At 37.4% G+C, this 19,223-nt stretch overlaps 1 protein-coding gene across 1 annotated transcript in view; it reads left to right on the top strand.

Moving 5' to 3' along the window:
* The first annotated feature begins 2,651 nt into the window (after nt 1-2,651).
* The window catches only part of LOC149164587 (uncharacterized), a 152,840-nt gene continuing 136,268 nt past the window's right edge, over nt 2,652-19,223 (top strand). The window contains exon 1 of the mRNA XM_089429533.1: nt 2,652-3,355. Coding sequence (XP_089285659.1) covers nt 3,222-3,355 — 134 coding nt within the window. The 5' untranslated portion in view covers nt 2,652-3,221. The remainder of the gene's footprint in view (nt 3,356-19,223) is intronic.

Raw genomic sequence — 19,223 nt, 5'->3', positions numbered from 1 at the left:
CTCTCCATTGTTTTAACAAACTCTAATAAATAAATATATGCAAGTACACCCACATTCTCTTGACAACACAGAGTCGTAAAAATAAAAAATCATTTCGTATTATGATAAATCATAAAGTTGATATTAGTGTAATAATAATAATAAATACATTTTTATATCCCACCCTGTTTCTTGAATAAATACAACCTAAACGCTCATTGAATTTAATATCCATAAACAACTAAGTATTTTCAAAAAAAGAAAAAGAAATGGTTGCCACTTTGCAAAAAACAACATGCCATATCCATCAAATTGATTGGCTTTTACCTACTCCATCATTAATTTTCAAAGTTTATCATGATGTGGCTTAACTTATACCTTCACCCCAATCACATAGGTTGCCCCAATTAATTATTAATTAATTAAACTAAGCCCTAGGCAATAGCTACTATGTAGCCTTGTTTATATAAAGTTAATGGGCATCGACTCCTAAAATTATTAATTTTTCCTTCTTTGAGCAATTTTTTATAAATAAACATATACTTCAAGGAATATTTTTTCTTCTTCTTGGAATATTTACCTCAATGCATGTCCTACAAACAACAAGGATGGTTCCCTCTGCCACTGAGTGTTTCGCAAGAAAACTCATATGGAGCAGTGCCTTCATGCTAGTTCCCACCATTTCCCGGCCCAGAAGTTGGGGGTTCTCAACACCCTTGCAACTCGTGCCTTAAGGATATCTGATGAAAAGAGCTTCGAGGAGGAGAAATCCCATCTCCTTAATGTCTTTGTTGAGAGCGGTTATAGCAGACACTTGGGACAAAAGGCTTTCCTCAAAACAGCTAAGAATTTGTTAACCAGAAAAGGGCCTAAAGAGCGGATTCCTGGTGTCCATCTTTCGTTTGTTCAGGGGACCACATATAAGATTGCGAGGGTTCTTAAGAAGCATAATGTCCCCGCAACTTTTAGACCTCTTAACACCATTCGTAAATCCCTCAGATCTGTGAAGGATCCCATCGACCCCAAGGACATGAAAGGGGTTTATATTATTCCTTGTTCATGTGGGACCCCCTATATTGGTGAGACTGGTCGCTCCATTAATCAAAGGATTAGTGAGCACGCAGCTGACCTCAGGCATATGAGAACTAAGTCTTCCGCTTTAGTAGAGCATGTGGAGAAAACCAATTATCATGTCTGCATCGAGGAGGCTAGTGTGATTGCTAGAGTGTCGCAATTCCATCACCGGAAATTTAGGGAAGCCCTTGAGATTGAAAAATGCCGAACAATCTCAATAGAGAGGATGGCTGGAAGATCAGTAGTTGCTGGGTCCCAGCCCTCTCCTCCTAGTCGTTTTCTTTCTTCCCCTCCCTTTAATAATCGATTAATTAATTTTTATTTTTTTTTTTTTAAATAAATAAATATATGTGAAAACTCCGTGACTTTTGATTTAAACTTAATTTATTTTATAATAAATTTACAAAAATTAATCTATTTTAATTAATTAATTTAAACTATTAATTATTTTTAATATGGTAATTTATTTATTTATTATTTTTTATTTTTTTAACTCTTTGTCGATTAATTTAAACTTAATTTATTTTCTAATTAATTTACAAAAACTAATTTAAAATTAATCTATTTTATAATTAATTAATTTAAAACTAATATTCTATTTTTTATCCCTAAATAGACCATGAATTATTTTTTAATATTGTAATACTTTTCTAACTTTTATCTTGGAAAAAACTCTTTGACAAATATTTTTAAATATATATTTTAATTAATAAATATAATTAACTATTACTCTATTTTTGGCTTTTATAAATAACTAATATTTTTATCTAACAATTTTAAATTAATTAATTTTAATTTATATTTCTTAATATATTTGCAATTAATTTATTTTATCATTTACTTATTATAATATATTAATTTACTTATTCTGTTTTATATTTCTAACATGGTCGACTTACATTTTAATTTAAATATTAATAACCGAATTTTCTTATTAAAAAAAATAAAATGATAATAATAAATAATAATAATAATAATAAATAAATAAAAATATACATATAAATATATATAAAAATTAATATAATTTATACCCCTTATCATAGTCAAACTGGCCGTTGTCTTTTTAGCTGTTACCTTATCGAGAAAATTGAGTCTTGGATATTCTGCTCTATCTATTTATTGTGCAAAGCGAGATCTGCTTATTCAACTTGTTTTGACGATGAATCACACTGATTGATTCGAAACGCATCGACAAAAGTTTATCTATGTAATTTTCACCTAAGCATCTTCAAATTTTTTTTATAAATTGACACATCATGGGAAATAAACACGTCACTTTATCCTTTTAAAAGATTTAATGCTTCCAAATTTAATGCTTTCATCGTCGGCAAGATTTTATGCTTCTAAATTAATGCTTTCACACTCAACATGGCAAAACTTTCGTTGCTGCTCCCGCCAAAAAATTAAGTGTTTTTTTATCGATACATTTAAAGAAGCCCTACATAGAGTAGTCTCGCTGATAGTAAAAGTACGACTTCGTCCGCAAGCAAAACAGAGTAATGGGCTCAACGGCCTTTGCATCTCATTATGCGGCAAAGCCTGGAACTGTGGGTCCCGTCGCGAATCACGATAATTACTATAATTTCGCAGGGCGCTAGTCTCGGCCGAATCAGGGTCAGATCGGCGAAGAAGCTGTCAGTCACATCATAATAGCTGCGCGGAAGTTGAGAGTACCAGTTCCAGGTTTATCCACAAAACCGCGGGCTGCCGCGGAGCGATGCGGAAAGGCATGGGGTTTGCTGACACGTGGAGTCTTTGAAATGCCCTGTATAATGGACGGAGACGTAACTGCTACGGTGATGTAACGGCGATCCCAGGGCGGGGCATGTACGATGGGGACTGGCCGGTAAAATTCGATGGAGTGAGCGGGGCGTAGAGTATAAAGGATGCGAATGGACTTTAGGGTTTGCACTAGCCAGCCTTTAGTTGTGGAAATTTATGAGAAATTCGGGGGGCGTTCGGGGATGCTGCTGTCGGAAACAATTTTTATAAGATCGATCAGTCGCTGAGGGCATCGTTTCTTATACAGCTGGGGTGAAAATCATTTATTGATGTCCCAGGGACTGGACGAGAATTTATTGAATTTTTGAGGGATTTAAATTAAATTTGACATGTATTTGGTATTTGTAAGTGTAATGGGATTCTTTTGAGAGGTCCCAGGTTCGAAGATGGCGCCTGTTAAAACCATGACGTGGTCGCGGGTGGCGAAATCGGCCCAAGCTTTCTGTGCGCACTGCTCGCTTCTCTCTTTTACGATTTTGCTGACGCTCAAGCTTGGCCTCCAATGGCACCGCTCCTGGTGGTGAGCTCTTGTTGATCAATGTATTTCAATTTACCTTGTATGGATGAGCAGGGGAAATTTCCAACACCAGAACTTGCTTTCTGTGAAAATACACAATCCCGAAGTTAAAGCTGAAGTTATAGGTTGATTATGTTTAAATTCTTTTTTTGTAAATACACAGTTCCGAAGGTAAAATTGAATTTATAGGCTGAATAATGGTAAAATTCACTGGATTTGGAGGATCCAGGGTTAAAGTTTGCACAGGCGGGTTAATTAACACGAAATTAGAAATGGTTTTGCTCTGTACACTGTCGAGCACACATGAGCAATTTAATCAAAGGAAAAGTGGAAACCCGGCTGATTATTGTTTAAATTCACCGAATTTTGAAGGAACGAGGCAAATCTTTAGATATGCGTGAATTAGAAGTGGCTTTGCTCTGTACACTGTCGAGCGCAATTATTTTGAATTCAGTTGTGCAGATTTAAAGCATATCAGGAATTCGTTTGAAAGAGTTAGGGCCGGTTCTGACTACCCGCCACGATTTACTATATGGAAGGTAAAGTATCTTTAAATATGGTTCTTGAAGTAGCTGTAGTTATGGCGGTCGAAAGGGTGTAATTTCGTTAGCGGAGTTTAGAGTGCACTGTGCAATGCAGATCTTTGTTTTTTGCCCGTGCCCGATTGCAAATATATAACACTTGATGCAATTTTTTAACAGGCTTTGCAAACTGCAAATCAGCTGTAGTTATGTTGTAAAGTTGAATATAGAACAAAAAATAACAAGAAGATTGTTGGAAAACATATTTTAAAGCGTAAGAACGTCTGTTATTTAGTTAGCAGATTGTATATCGCAGCCTCCGGAGTGGTGATCTTGTATATTGTCCCATGCTTGGTTCCAAATATATTATACTCAATGAGATCTGCTGCAGACATGCAAAAAGGCTGTAGCTCTGTTGAAAAGAGGAAAATGTAAAGGGAAATTATAAGATGATGCTCGAAAATCCTAATTTAAATGAAAACAAGTTAGTGCAAAGTGGCCGTAATTCTGTTGAAGAGTTTAAAGAGCATGGATTACACGGTGATTAGTTCAATCAGAGTTAAAATTTGACATCCCGCTTCCATTTCAAGGAAAGGGCATATGATGGCTGAAAACTAGTAATGCCCTTATTTTAGAGTGTAAACGATTCTTATCTATGGCACGATAAGCTCAGTAGTTTCTAGTTGTAAACATCGTCTATCTGTAAATTTTCACGGCACCCAAAAAGTCGCTCCTTGACTTTCTTTTACCAATTATTAACCCTAAATCAAGTGTGTTGGTGAGATCATGGTTGTGGTTGAGTGTATTTGAATGTTGAAACTAACTGTTGTGGAAAGGGTATATTCAAGAAATAATAAAAGAAGAAAATGTTTTGCCTGTTCTTTTGCTGGAGTGTGTTTTTTTCCTACTTGCAATGCCCTTTAGCTGTACAGGTTCATTATTACAGAGCAGAATCCGGGACTGACTCTATATCCCTTACATACATACAACCCGAAAATCAAGCAAGGTCTCTGGTTGGTTGCATATAGACTTTCTTTCTTATTTCTTATCAAATTATCACACTCATCAGATTCAAACAAAAAGCTAGTGTGTTTGCTAATACTTTCTACTGGCTGTGCTGGATATATAAACTGAAAATAGCTAAGACAAACAATCTCAGAATGTTGAGATTGATTCATGAGAGACCATTGTCCATAATTATTTGGAATTTGGTGGTTCCCTGGACTAACAAAGGTTTGTAAGGTCCAACCCCCAACATGTAGCTTCCCTAAGGTTCCCCCTAATCTCTATTTCTTCTAGATCTGAATTTTTGTTAATTGCCATGTGGGCAAACCGCCCTGCATTATTGTTATCTGCTTTTCTATTGCAGCTATAGACCATGTTTCTATTGGCTGTAGCCTGTCTATAATGTCTAGACTTGGGACCACATTTCTATTGGTTGATTTATCTTGGAGAAACCCTGAACTTTCATTGACTTTGTTCAATAAAAGATCAATGCTGAGCTTAGAGCCCTGTTCACCTAAATGCTTTGAACTCCTAGATTGAGTTGTATTTTTATACCTTTCAAAGATTTCTGATTGGAAGGCAGGGCTCACAATTAAGGGAGAGGAATTATATATGTAATTATGCATTTCTGATTCTTTTTTCCGACAATGCTGCTACTATATATTTCATTATGCATTTCAATTAGGAATTACGCTTTACCAGAAAATGCTGCTATTATATATGTCATTATGCTTTTTGCTGGATCGAATTGACTTTCTTTCTTCCCCTCAAAGGAATTAATGCACCAAGCTTACAGCATAATTTACAACTAGTCCTCCCAGTATATGCGTATTGGTACCAGCTTCGTTAAAAGAGAACCGGTTTATTATAGAACTAACCCTGGGCAGTAAGGAACAGGGCTGCTGTTGGCAGAACTATTTGCTATTGAGACCAGCTGGGTGAAGAGAGAACAGGTAGAGACCCGTGGGAAGACTGGGATCAGAGAAGCCCCAGGCAAAGGCATATCTCGGGGGGGATTTGGATCTTTGGAGGGAGCTGATGCGGCTGGAGTCCCTTACAGTATTGATTGAAGCAACACTACCAAGAATTACCCCGGTATGGGAATAATGCTGGTTTGGGAATAATAATGCTGGGAATAATGCTGACGGGAATGCTTGGCCTACTTCTGGTTCGAATGCTGGGACTGCTGGGCCTACTCTCCTCCCTCTCCCTCTCCCTCTCCAGAGTTGTTTCTCATTTCACCTTGGAATTTCCAGTATATTATGAGAACTCTACTATCCTTGTCTCTAATTGCTCCTCCACTGCCTGCTGTCCAGGATGTCCTTGCTGTGCCATCAAAGTTTCATTTTGTCCAGTTTTGTCTAGTAGGGGTGCAAGTGCATTTAAGACTTTTGTTGTACTCTAGTTTCTGTCTACCAATGGAGACACTTGTTCCTTTTTACTTCTAATTATTCAAAAAACATTTGTGGGAATGAAAGAAAAATAGTGAATTAAGATTTTGTTTATGTACAGACATAAAGAAAAGAAATCATTATTTTTCAATAAGGACAACTAGTAGGAAAATTCTATATAAGTGGCAAAGGTTTTGGGTTGAATTGAAAAAGCTTTAGTAAGATTATTTTCTGTGAATCAGTTATGTTTCTCTAATTGCTCCTCCCCTGCCTGCTGTAGAGGATTTCCTTACTGGTGCCATCAAAGTTTCCTTTTGTCCAGTTTTGTCTAGTAGAGGTGCAAGTGCATTTAGGACTTTTGTTGTCCTTTAGTTTCTGTCTTCCAATGGAGACACTTATTCCTTTTTACTTCTAATGATTCAAAAAACATTTATGTGGGAATGAAAGAAAAACAGTGAATTAAGATTTTTTTTTTGCTTCTCTATGTATAGAAATAAAGAACTTTTTTGAGGATTTCCTTGCTGTGCCATCAAAGTTTCCTTTTGTCCGGTTTTGTTTAGTAGTGGTGCAAGTGCATTTAGGACTTTTGTTGTCCTTTAGTTTCTGTCTTCCAATGGAGACACTTATTCCTTTTTACTTCTAATGATTCAAAAAACATTTATGTGGGAATGAAAGAAAAACAGCGAATTAAGATTATTTTTATCTTTTCTTTTCTTTATAAATGTATAGAAATAAAGAAAAGAAACCATTATTTTTCAATAAGGACAACTAGTAGGAAAATTCTTTAAAAATGGCAAAGGTTTTGGGTTGATTTGAAAAAGCTTTTGTAAGATTATTTTGCGTATCAAGTCTATATATATTAGATATGCTTGCATATATGTGTATGCGAACTATGAATAATTACCTGTGTTTTTTGAAGCAAAACTACCAAGAATATTCTTACAGCTATCAAGTTGTGAGCCATTACATATCTCTCTTTGCCTGAGATGCTAATGCATGCCGTTGCACATATTTTGGAGAAGGCAATGTGCAAAGCAACTCCTCTATTGTAGGAAAAACAACAATTTAGGGGCAAATAACAAGAAAATGGTAGATACAATCACTATTTAAAGGCATGTAAATTGTTGTGAAAACATAATATACTGAAAAAGTTTGGGAAAATATATAACAAAGGTAAGATGTAGCATTTATATATAATTGAGATTCCTTTGTCAGCTCCTCCACACAATTTGCGGGGGGACAGTCAACTGTTGAGTGATAACGTTTGTGGGAAAGTTTTAGGGTGACTCTGGTCATAACATTGACTAGCAATCATGCTGGAAAACAAAAAGTCTATTTTCTTTCTCCCCATTAGTGCAAAAAGTGTAAACAAGGTATTTACTGTTGTAGGGCAGATGATGTGCACCTTGGCCATGCAACTTTCTGCTTTAACAGTGGGACACACAGACGCTTCATATTTTTTTTGTTCGTTTTTTGAATGTTTAATTCGTAGTTGTGAAATCTGTAGTAACAGAAGTGAAATAATAAGTGGACAAACTCATCATTTCCTATAGTCCATTTTTTTTTAATCTTTTTATATGTCAACGCAAAGTTCTGTTCAGATTTGCTATTTTTTTGAAATTCCGTCGATCTGGGTTGCCTTAAAATGGGTCAAAACTCTTGGCACAAAGTTCTATGATCAAAGTTCCTATCAATCAGGCGGAACTAAAACTTCCAACAACATTGTTATGAGATTGAGGAAGAATTTCCAATAGTAGGTTGAATTTGTCCACTTATTAACTAACTCATGTGATAACAAAGTAATTTTCGGTTTTGCTCAATTTTGAGCTTTGAAGTTTGCCTATCACATTTCTGTATTATCTTATTTCCAAGGAAAATTGGAACAAAGAACAAGCATATGAGGCTGTATATTTATATATTTTTGGACTATTTGGTTATGGTGCATTTGACATTTGATGGATATCTAACATCTAGCTTCCTTTCAAGCTTCCTTCATCTAGCTGCCTTTCAAGCTTCTTTTTTACTTGAAAGATGTCATGATTTGTTAAGAAAAAATGGTTATTTTGATGATTGAGACTACCCAACTTGCAGTGGATGTGCATATGAAGTTCATTATTTTAGATGTGACTTGTGAGCTCTGATTGCATTATTAAAACGATTTCTTGATCTTGTCATTAGGATTTTGTATAGTGTCGAAATGCTATTTGCTACAATTAGACTGCTCAGTCAACATATATTTTGCACTTTAATTCATTTTTGATATCATCATGGTTCATGCATGTTTGCTCTGCAACCTATAAAGGAAGCAAGCTGCAGTGCATGTGTGGTCTTCTTTGGACTTGCATGTTTTTGTTGTGTGCCACTTCATGTAATGATGCTATGGGTGCATAACTGAGGGTCTGCAAATGCCAAAAAAGTTTCAAATGAGATTTTATGCTAATTGATGCTCTACTTTACTAGGAGTATTTTCAACACAGGAAATCAAAACAATCAGCATTGAAGATCACAAATGTCTATATAAGCATACAAAGTATCATCAACTCTAATTTAGTAAGAGTAACACATTTTTGGTTTGTTTATTTCCAATGTCTCTGGTTAGTAGCTAGATTCAACAAAGACAAAATTCAATATAAAGGCTTGCTGGAGCTACAATGATACAGTCATGAAGTTACACCAAATGGTTGGAGTTTGAGATGTAACCTTATCTACTTGTATTACCCTGATATGTTTATATTTTTTATTGCTTCAGGTTACAATGAAAAAAAATCCAATTTACCGAGAGTTCCCCAAGATGACAAGTTGGTTTCTTAGATAGCCTCTCTTCCAGTGTGATGTTTTTGGAACCAAAATGAACACTACTGCCATACAAATATAGAAAAAAATATAATAAATATAAAGAGAAATAAACAACACATAGAATAATAACAAATATAAAGAGAGACAAACAACAAGGGGAACAATGGAAAATATAAAGAGAAATACATAACAAAGAGATATAGGACCAAGGGGTGGGGGCACTTACACACCCTTGTTGGTGTTCCCACTACTTTATTGCTAAAAGATGGAGAAGGTATCATCTCCAATATATATATATATAAATATATGTTTATTTATTTTTTGTTATATGTGGTTCATGGACCCCGTAGATTTTTGATCTCTACTAGCGTCCATGAAATATTTGTAGCAGACAGATCCACTTGAAGGGATCACTTCCTGCCGACTCAATCCACATGTGAGGAATTGTTGGAGGCTTGGCACAATGTTGGTGCTATTATTGTGGATCTAGCAAAGGGCATACACGTGGTGGATATTGTTAGTACCAATGTTTTAAAACTCTGACTCGGGTTTAGAACCGGCTGAGGGTCGACTTCGACTCTGACTCCAACTCGGTAGCGACTCAGCCTAGTTGATTTCAATTACTCGGTTTTTGTGAAAAATACATATAATTTTAAATATTTTCATTCATGTTTCCAAACACAACATTAGAATATAGAGAGAAGACAATATATGATCAAAGTAGGCTCATGAATATATCCATTATATCAAAATGGCACCCAGTGCACTGTCCAATACATACATGATATAGAGATCAACACAAAAACACATAACCAAGGAGGCTCTAAATGGCCTCTACAACAAAAGTAAAACATCACTAATCACTAGTCACTATTGGCTACTGCTAGAGAAGCCAACATCATCTGGCTCAGACTCTGAATCAGAGTCAGACGAGGAAACCCATGGCTCCTCCTCCTCATCACGATCTCCAACTGCAACTGTAGAAGTAGTAGCACTAGCAGGCACAACAGCTGCACGCTGAGATAGACGAGCTATGCGCTTGCGTCGTGGTTGAGTAGAGGAAGTGCCTGCAACTAGAGGACTTGGGGTTGGGCCTGGTACTAGTGGATCTGCATTTAACTGAACATTATGTTCAACTAATGCCTCCATCTGTAAATCCAAATCAAGACCAATATCCTCATCAGAATCAAACTCTGCTGGATGACTCTCCACTACCCAATCTGATGTTGGATCAATATCTTCCAACACAATGGGATCTGTATCAGGTCTTTTGTTCAGCAATTGGTTGCGTCTTAGCCGGAGGTTGTATTGGACATAGACTAGATCATTTAACTGTTTTTGTTCCAAACAGTTTCTCTTCTTCGTGTGAATCCTCTCAAAGACAGACCAATTGTGCTCACACCCAGTAGCACTGCAAGTTTGACTCAAAATACGGATTGCAAACTTCTGCAATTGAGGACAATGGCTACCAAATGCCTCCCACCATTGTGCTGCAAAAAACATAGTTGTGTAATGAGTTAGCTCAACAAATTATATCCAACTTTCAAATTATAAACAATTTAACAAAATAAGAATTTGAAAATTGAAATTGTTTGTTTACCTGGCTCATCTGCTTCCCTTGCAATCCTTGCTAGGTTCTTGCCAAAGGTACTTGTGGCTCTGCTGAAACAAGTGATCTGTCGGTGTATCTCTAGCTGGTCACTCTCCTTAGGGACCATGCGGTCAATGCAGTCAATCAATCCATCTCTAACCTCCCCAGTCAAAGCTTCTGCCTCTAGAGCTTTATAATGATACCTTGGGTTCAGAAAAAACCCAGCTGCATGTATAGGGCGATGGAGTTGATTGTTCCATCTTTGATCAATGATTTCCCAAATGGGCCCATACTTAGCCACTCTATCCTTGTATGCTGCCTTTATTTGCTCCTTTGCTTGATCCATAGCCTCATAAATGAAGCCCATAGCCAATCTTTCCCCATCCACCAACTGCAACACCTTAACCAGTGGTTCAACAACCTTCACAATCTCTGTTGCTTTTTTCCAAAATATTTCTTCATTAACTTTCTTTCTCACATCTTTGCCACCCCGTTTGCGAGACCATTGATATTCATTCCATTCATCATTGGAAAATACCCTTTGCAAGTTTCTGTGTTGAGAAAGCATAGATTACAATGTCAAAAAATGAGTTGCAAATCTAGTGATGGCAGGCCTACGATATCCTTGCCCCTGTGTGTTTCCTCATCAAGTTCAAAATCCATGAGTGATTGTAGATATATTTTGCTATGATTTTGGCATGCTCCATGATGTTCTTGATCCAATCTATTTTACCAATATCCTCAAGCATGAGGTCTATGCAATGTGCAACACATGGGGTCCAAAAGATGGTTTTGTGTTTTTCCTCTAACATTTTACTAGCAAGAACATAGTTAGAGGCATTATCTGTGATGATTTGAACAACATTAGCCACCCCCACCTCTTTAACAACCTCATCCAAAAGCTGAAACAACAAGTGTGCATCTTTCACCCTATCAGATGCATCAACTGATTTTAGAAACATGGTTCCCTATGGGCAAAAGATAAGAAAGTTTGTGATGGTACGGTTCCTTTGATCAATCCATCCATCTAACATGATGGTACATCTTGTTTTTGCCCATGATCTTTTGAAATCTTTCAAATATTCATCAATGGATAAAACCTCTTTGCAAAAGAGATCCCCATAACTCATGCATAATAGGGCCTTTGAAGCCCTTTCCAGCAACAAATATGGCATCAAACATAGGTTCATAATATGGTGAACGAGAAGCATTGAAGGGGATATCAACATCATACCACCATCTAGCTATGTAATCACAGACAATTTCTCTCAATTATTTCTTCCAATCGTCATCAGTGGGGTGCATTTGACCTCTATTAGCTTGAGGACCATGTGCACTATCAGAGGGAGAGGAGGGTGTGAAATAACTTTTGATATCACCCTTCTTTTTAATTTTACCCATACCCTTTTTTTGAATAGACTCCAAAGGAGGAACATAGCGAAAGGGGTTGGATGCATCAGCACAAGGGATAGATGAAGAGCCCTCATAATCAAAATTGGGGTTGGCAGCCATCATGTGTTCAATACTCTTCCTCCCTATTTTAGCCTCTATTTCTTTTTGCCTAGCTTTTTCTTCCTCAAACTTCTCAAATTTATCTAGCAACTCCTTCATAATATCCCCAATTGTTTCTGCTGGTGCTGCACATGGAGCAATTTGGCCTCTAATACCAACTGAGTGTTGTTTCAGCCTATGAATGCACTCTCCACCTCCCTTAATTTTTCTATGACAAAATTTGAAATGCATTTGATTATCAATCATCTCAGCATATGTCCAAGCAACATCTTTCTTTCTAGGAGACATTTTATCATATTTGGACTTGGAAATGAAAGGAAACAAATCTGAAAATGAAAAGAAAATAAAAACAACTCTTCAATGTTCATTTCTTCTACAAAAATTACTCTTTTCAATTTCCAGATTTGCAAAAAAAAAAACCAAGCAAAGGCTGATTTGAGAAGTGAAAAAAGAAATACCTCTGGGCTCTAGCCTCCTTTTGCTGCTCCAATGACTTCCCAAGAAGCTCTTCACTGCTGCTCCAAAAACCAACTTCACAACTCTTCACAAACTCCTCACAAATGCAATGAGATAGCTATGAGGAAACGTGAGGGGGTTGGGTAACTTTCATAAGCCTGGGAGAGGTTAGATGGACAAGCAAAAACTGTAAAACCAAAATAACCAAGTTTGGAGTTTGCTTTCCCTCCAATTTCCGCCGTTGACCGGGTTTGACTGGCTTGGCCAGTTTTAAGTCAGACTCGACCGAGCCAGCAGAGTCGGTGACCGACTCGGCTGAGTTGGTGACCGACTCGGCTGAGTTGGTGACCGACTCGGCTGAGTTGGTGACCGACTCGGTCGGTTCGGTAATACACTGGCCTTTGGCTCGGTTTTTGTACCAAGCTGACCTGGGCAAGTGTCTGGCTCGGTCGGCTCGGCCGAATTTTAAAACACTGCTTAAACCTAATGCTCTAGTTAGTTGCTAGTTGGAACATTCAAGCCAAAGTCAAAATATTGTTGCAGTGTTTATTTCGTGCATATTGGAGAGGTCGTTTCATTCCTTGGAGTTTGCCTCACTTCTAAGGAGCTAAGGACACCTTGGCTCTAGTTTTTTGGTGGAGTTGGGTATTGACAAGAAACAAAGGGTCAAAAATATTAAACAAAGACCAAAAAGGATTAAGATGGTTCTTGGTTGGGACGTTGGCATGGAAAAGGTGGAAACTCTATCAAAATTGGCATTGGTTGGTAGGTTTATAGGAAAGTTGGTGTCTGGAGTGACCTTGCAATCTTGGTTAGAGGAAGGTTGGAAGCATTTGTTGGTTTACCCTCCATGTATTCATTTGATGGTTAGAGGTTGGTTTTGCTTTGAGTTAAGGTGTGAACTAGATGTCGAGAAAGTTCTCTTGCCTTTTGTTATCACTTAAATCTACACCTAAGGAAAGTGATGATTTCGAGAGTTGTAGCAACAAAGATTAAGTGATAACTAATATGCAATCACCCAAATTGTCACTAGTTGATTGCTTCTCTGTTTGGATTGGTGCTTTTCCAATCTTAGGGAAGTGTTTCAAGTATTCATGCGCTGAAAACCACTTAAAATTCTGTGTCTGAATACAAAAATGATCTCATAAAAATGGTCTTTGACTTGTGTGTAAGCAACCAAAGACTATAGAATATTGATACTTTAAATGTAATGAGAGAAGTTTCATCTAGCACGACAAAATATGAAAGAAATAAAGAAAGAATATGCATTGGAGGTGATTGATATGATCAAAATGGAGGCATGGAAATTGTCTACATTGTTGCGCAAAACCTAAATATTGCATCAACAAGTTGAAGAGCTATGAGAAGGGCATATGGTTAAACTTTATCTTTGTATTGGTTAAGAGATTTGTAAGGTTCCTAAGAAATTAATTGCTCGAGAGGCGAAGTAGCCTATTGATCCCCGTAGGCTGTAGTCCTTGATAAAGGGGAAAACCCCAAAATACCCACTGTTCGGGTAGTAGTGGAGGGCAAGTTTTGGGGCAGTTGGGGAAAAAAATCCAAAGTTGGGGCTTGGTGTGAACCTCGCTCAATCAATTAAGGAGAAAAATCCCCTCAAAGAAATCTATAAATACAAGAGGGTTCGATTCATTTAAGGCATCATTGGATTGATCATTTATCTTTGTTTTTCTTGAGCTTGAGGCTTTGAGGGTTTTAAGACCCCTTCCCTTATATCAATTTTGGTGGTGAAAGATTCCAACCTAGTTGATAAACATCTTTTCAACTTTATCTTTCTTACTTCTGTTTTGGTACAACAAGGAGAATTTCTTCTTGAAGAGATCAGATTCTAGGATTGGGGCTTAAGGGACTGAAATTTAGTTAATGAAGATAATGAATTCTCCCTGGCACATTAACGAATTGTTTTGAGGCAATCGAGGTGTTTGAAGGCAGGAAATTGAGATTTGTGGCACAGGATGTGAGGAGGATCATCTAGTCCATCAAATCTTCTCTAAGGGCAACATCTGAAGTAAGAGAAGTCGAATTAATTCTTGAGGCCAAGCGAGTTTGTTCAAGGACAAAATAGTGAAGTTCTGGGCAAACCTAGTTTGAGGTCATTTGAGCTGCTCTGGGCAAATAGAAGCATTATTCCTAAGGAACTAAAGTTTTAGCTAAGAAGAAAATCGAATCCTTTGTGGCATACTAACAAATCTTCTTAGGCAGTTGAGATCTTTTGTGGCTGAAAGATGAAATTTGTAGCACCGAATCCAAGTCACATGGTTCAGGTTCGAGTTCGGATTCGACAATGATTAGGTTTGGTTCGAGTTTGAATTTTTTGATGAGGTTTGCCATTAGGTTCGTCTATATACATTTTCTATATATATATATATACATATATTAACTTTAAAATGAAATATAGGATATAATAGTAAGAAATCGACATCAATAAACATAAAAAGTGCTAGGGAAACTGCAAAGATAGATTACAAGCTTGAGTTGTGACATGAGGTCAAAGTTTTGATCTATGGACTTAGTTCTTAATGGCTATGAGGTTCGTCAAACCCCAAAATTTCTTTAAGGTTCGCCAAAATTCGAACCTCAAGGTTTAAGTTCAACAAACCTTGTGACGTAGCTCCGAATTAGGGTCTGTGGAGGGTAGTCTAAGTTTCGAGGTTGCGAGAGACTTCTCAAAGTTGAATTTGTGTCATTATGGGCAGTTCAAACATCCTCTGTACAATCCATATGAGAGATGCAAAGTTTTCCTCCTATAGACAAAGATTCTTGAAGTTCGAACCTTGTAGTAGGAAATAGGCTGCAGATTGTAGTAGACCCTAAATTAGGGTGAAGGTACAATAGTAGGTCGAATGAAAGAAGAGAGCCAGTGTAACTCGCATGAGTTAATTAGTGTAGGAATTTACAGGGTAAGTTCCTTAGACAGAACATCGCTCACAAACAGATCACAGATTAATACACCAGTGTTCTTGACGTGGTTAAAACCCTCAAAGAGTGAAACAGTCCACGGCTTGAGCCAACGCGGCCACTTTAGGAAATTTATTAATAAAAGAATGAAAATTTACATAAGCTTCTCTCATGAACGGTTACCCTACAAATAACCCTCCATGCTCTTTAAATAGAGATCATGGACCAATCGGGTGTTAAGCCACGGATCAAGTGTCGGTAATACCGAGGAGAGAATGAACTGTCGGATCACTTCATGTCTAGAACATATCGTGACTGTCGGATTGTAAGTTACAAAAGTACATAGTAAAGAAACACACTTTACCTAACTCTACACTAGACTAAGTTATACTTAACTATTTCCTATGTGTCGGAATATCCTAACATCCCCCCCAAGAACAACTTGGGATAGGATTGAAGGATGTACAAATATGACACAATAGGAGAAGGAAGGAGGCATTAGAGCCTATCCCCCCTTAGTGACAACTTCCTGAACTCCAACCATAAATCGAAGTTTAGTAAACTTCGCCTCTGTGAGAGCCTTTGTAAAGATGTCTGCAACTTGATCATCTGTTGAACAATATTGCACTTCAAGAACATGGTCATGAATGAGCTTTCTGATGAAGTGCATGTGCAGTTCAGTGTGTTTGCTGCGCTGATGTTCGACTGGATCTTTGCATAGTTGAATGATACTTTGATTATCACACCGAAGTGTAGTCGGATGCTGCTGCTGAAAGCCAAACTCTGACAGGATTTGACGAAGCCACAAGGCTTCCTTACTAGCTTCTACGACACCACGATACTCTGCTTCTGCTGAAGAAAGAGAAATGGCACTTTGTTTCTTGCAAGCCCATGTAATAGGTCTTGAACCAAGAGTGAACACATAACCTGCAGTAGACTTCCGATCATCAGGGTCACCAACTCAATCAAAATCAGTGAAACCAACCGATAGAGGAGATGCTTCTGCACTATAATGAATCCCAAACTGAACTGTACCTCGAACATAACGAAGTATTCTTTTAGCCGCTTTCCAATGACTTTCATGTGGGTTTTGCATAAGCCGAGCAATAAGGCCAACATCAAAGGAAAGGTCAGGACGACTATGGGTCAGATACAAAAGTTTTTCTACAAGTTGACGGTATAAGGTAGCATCAACTTCAGGGGAGGTACAAGTGATTGATAGTTTGGCTCCAGACTGAAAGGGAGAAGGGGCTGGCTTATAGTCTTCCATGTGAAAATGGCGTAGAAGATCTCGTGCATACTTGGACTGGGAAAGGGAAATACCTTCCTTGGATTGCAAGACTTGAAGACCAAGAAAATAATGCAAGTGTCCTACGTCTGTCATTTCAAACTTCTTTTTAAGGCTGAACTTCACATGGTTTATAAGGTTGGGATCACTACCAGTAAGGATAAGATCATCAACATAAAGAACAAGAATGATAAGAGACTTGCCCACTTTCTTGGTGTAGACAGTATTGTCAGAATGACACCTAGAAAAACCAGTTTCTAAAAGAAAGCTATCCATTTTGGCATACCAAGCCGGAGGGGCTTGCTTGAGACTATATAGTGATTTCTTAAGCTAACATACAGGGCTAGAGTTTGTTTGTATAAAAGTCAGTAGGTTGTTCCATATAGATTTCTTCATGCAAGTCCCCATGCAAGAAGACAGATTTAACATCCATCTGATGGACTTCCCATTTGAAAGAGGCAGCAAGGGAAATAACAAGGCGGATAGAGTTCATTTTTTGCAACAGGGGAGAAGGTTTTATTATAATCAATGCCTTCAACTTGTGAAAAACCCTTAGCAACAAGACGAGCTTTATGTTTATCAACTTTTCCATCTGGTCCATACTTGGTTCTGTAAATCCATTTGCATCTAACAAGTTTTCGTCCCTTTGGAAGAGGAACAAGATCCCATGTATCATTTGCCAATAATGAATGATATTCTTCATTCATAGCTGCGTCCCAGTCTGGATGGCCTGAAGCTTCTGCAAAAGTGTAAGGGTCATAATTCGCTAAAGCTTGAGCCAGTAAAGAAGAGGCTCTATCGAACTGAGAATGTGTACGTCGTTGATCTGTAGGATCACCAGCAAGAGCACCTGCTGCATCTCGAGTAGCATGGACCCATTTTGGAAGTTGAGGAGCTGAAGGAGGATCCCGAGAAGGTGGGGGAGGATTGTCATCCTCGCTGTCATCATCTGAAGAAGAAATATTTTTAGAAGTAGAAGGGATAGAGAGAGGTGGTGCATCCGTTGAACTAGGCTCGTAGGCCAATATATTTTCAGCAAACTTTACATCTCTTCTAATGATAACATTTTTGGACTTAAGTGGAATAAGTCTATATCCTTTGACATCTTCAGAATATTCAACAAAAATACATTTTTCACTCTTAGGTTCTAAAGCTTTATGTTTCTCATTTGGAATATGGGCCCATGCTTCACTTCCAAAAACACCAAAGTGACTTACATCTGGTTTAATTGAGCTCCATGCTTCTTTTGGAGTGATATTCTTTAAAATCTTAGTAGGAGTGCGATTTACTATGTAATTTGCACAATTAATTGCTTCTTCCCAAAAATTAAGACTAAGTCTTTTAGAATCTAGATTGAAGCATACAATTAGCCATTTCCTTTAAGGTGCGATTCTTCCTTTCAAATACACCATTTTGTTGTGGAGTATATGGAACAATATGTTGCATTTGAATTCCATTCTCAGTGCAAAAGTTGATGAATTTGTTGTTAACATATTCTCCGCCATTATCAGAGCTTAGCTTAAGAATTTGATGTCCAAATTGTTTTTCAACAAAGGCCTTAAAGGCCAAGAACATGTTAAATACTTCACTCTTGAGTTTTAAGAAGTATACCCAAGTGCCTCTGTAGAAATCATCAATGAAAGTTAAGAAATACTTGTAGCTAGAGAATGAAACAACTAGAAGTGGACCACATAAATCACTATGCACAAGCTATAAAGGGGCTGAGGCGTGCCAAGAGGCACATTTTTCAAAACTATTCTGATGATGTTTTCCGAGTACACATTTGGAACAAACACCATCTCTGCAAGATACCATTGGAAGACCTGTCACCATATTTTCTTTACATAGATTCTGAAGGGAGGGATAGTTTAAGTGACCAAATTGCTCATGCCAAAGTTTGCTCACTTCATCATTATGAGAAACAAATATAGAGGGAAGATTTGATGACCCAAACTTGTTAAACTTATACAACCTTGTAGAATCATCAACAATGCCAATAGCTAAAATCTGTCTAGGATCTCTTAGGTCCTTAATTGCAACATAATGACGTGAAAATTCAACGATTTTACCTTTTCACCTGAATGAGTTATTTGATATACGGATAGAAAGTTGCAGGATAAGGTTGGAACTAGTGTTGTGAAAATTGCGATTTTTTCATTTTCTCGATAATATCGCGCGATTAATTCAGTGAAAAAATCGGGATTAATCGAAAAAATCACGATTTTTTGGGAAAAAATCTTGAAATTTCTTAAATTTTTAATTTTTTCTATAAATTTTGCTGATTTTTTTGATGATGATGAGGAGCAACAGGAGGAGGAGATGACTCAACCTACCCAGGCTACCCCTGTCACCAGTAGAGGACATGGTCTACCTCTTGTAGCTACTAGTTCTTCAG

The sequence above is a fragment of the Pinus tabuliformis genome, chromosome 5_1 (genome assembly GCF_031772625.1).
Source record: "Pinus tabuliformis cultivar Carrire ecotype Pingquan chromosome 5_1, CPIR1, whole genome shotgun sequence".
Taxonomy (NCBI): domain Eukaryota; kingdom Viridiplantae; phylum Streptophyta; class Pinopsida; order Pinales; family Pinaceae; genus Pinus; species Pinus tabuliformis.
Note: the sequence above shows the minus strand (reverse complement) of the source record. Positions and strands in the feature narration are given on the sequence as shown.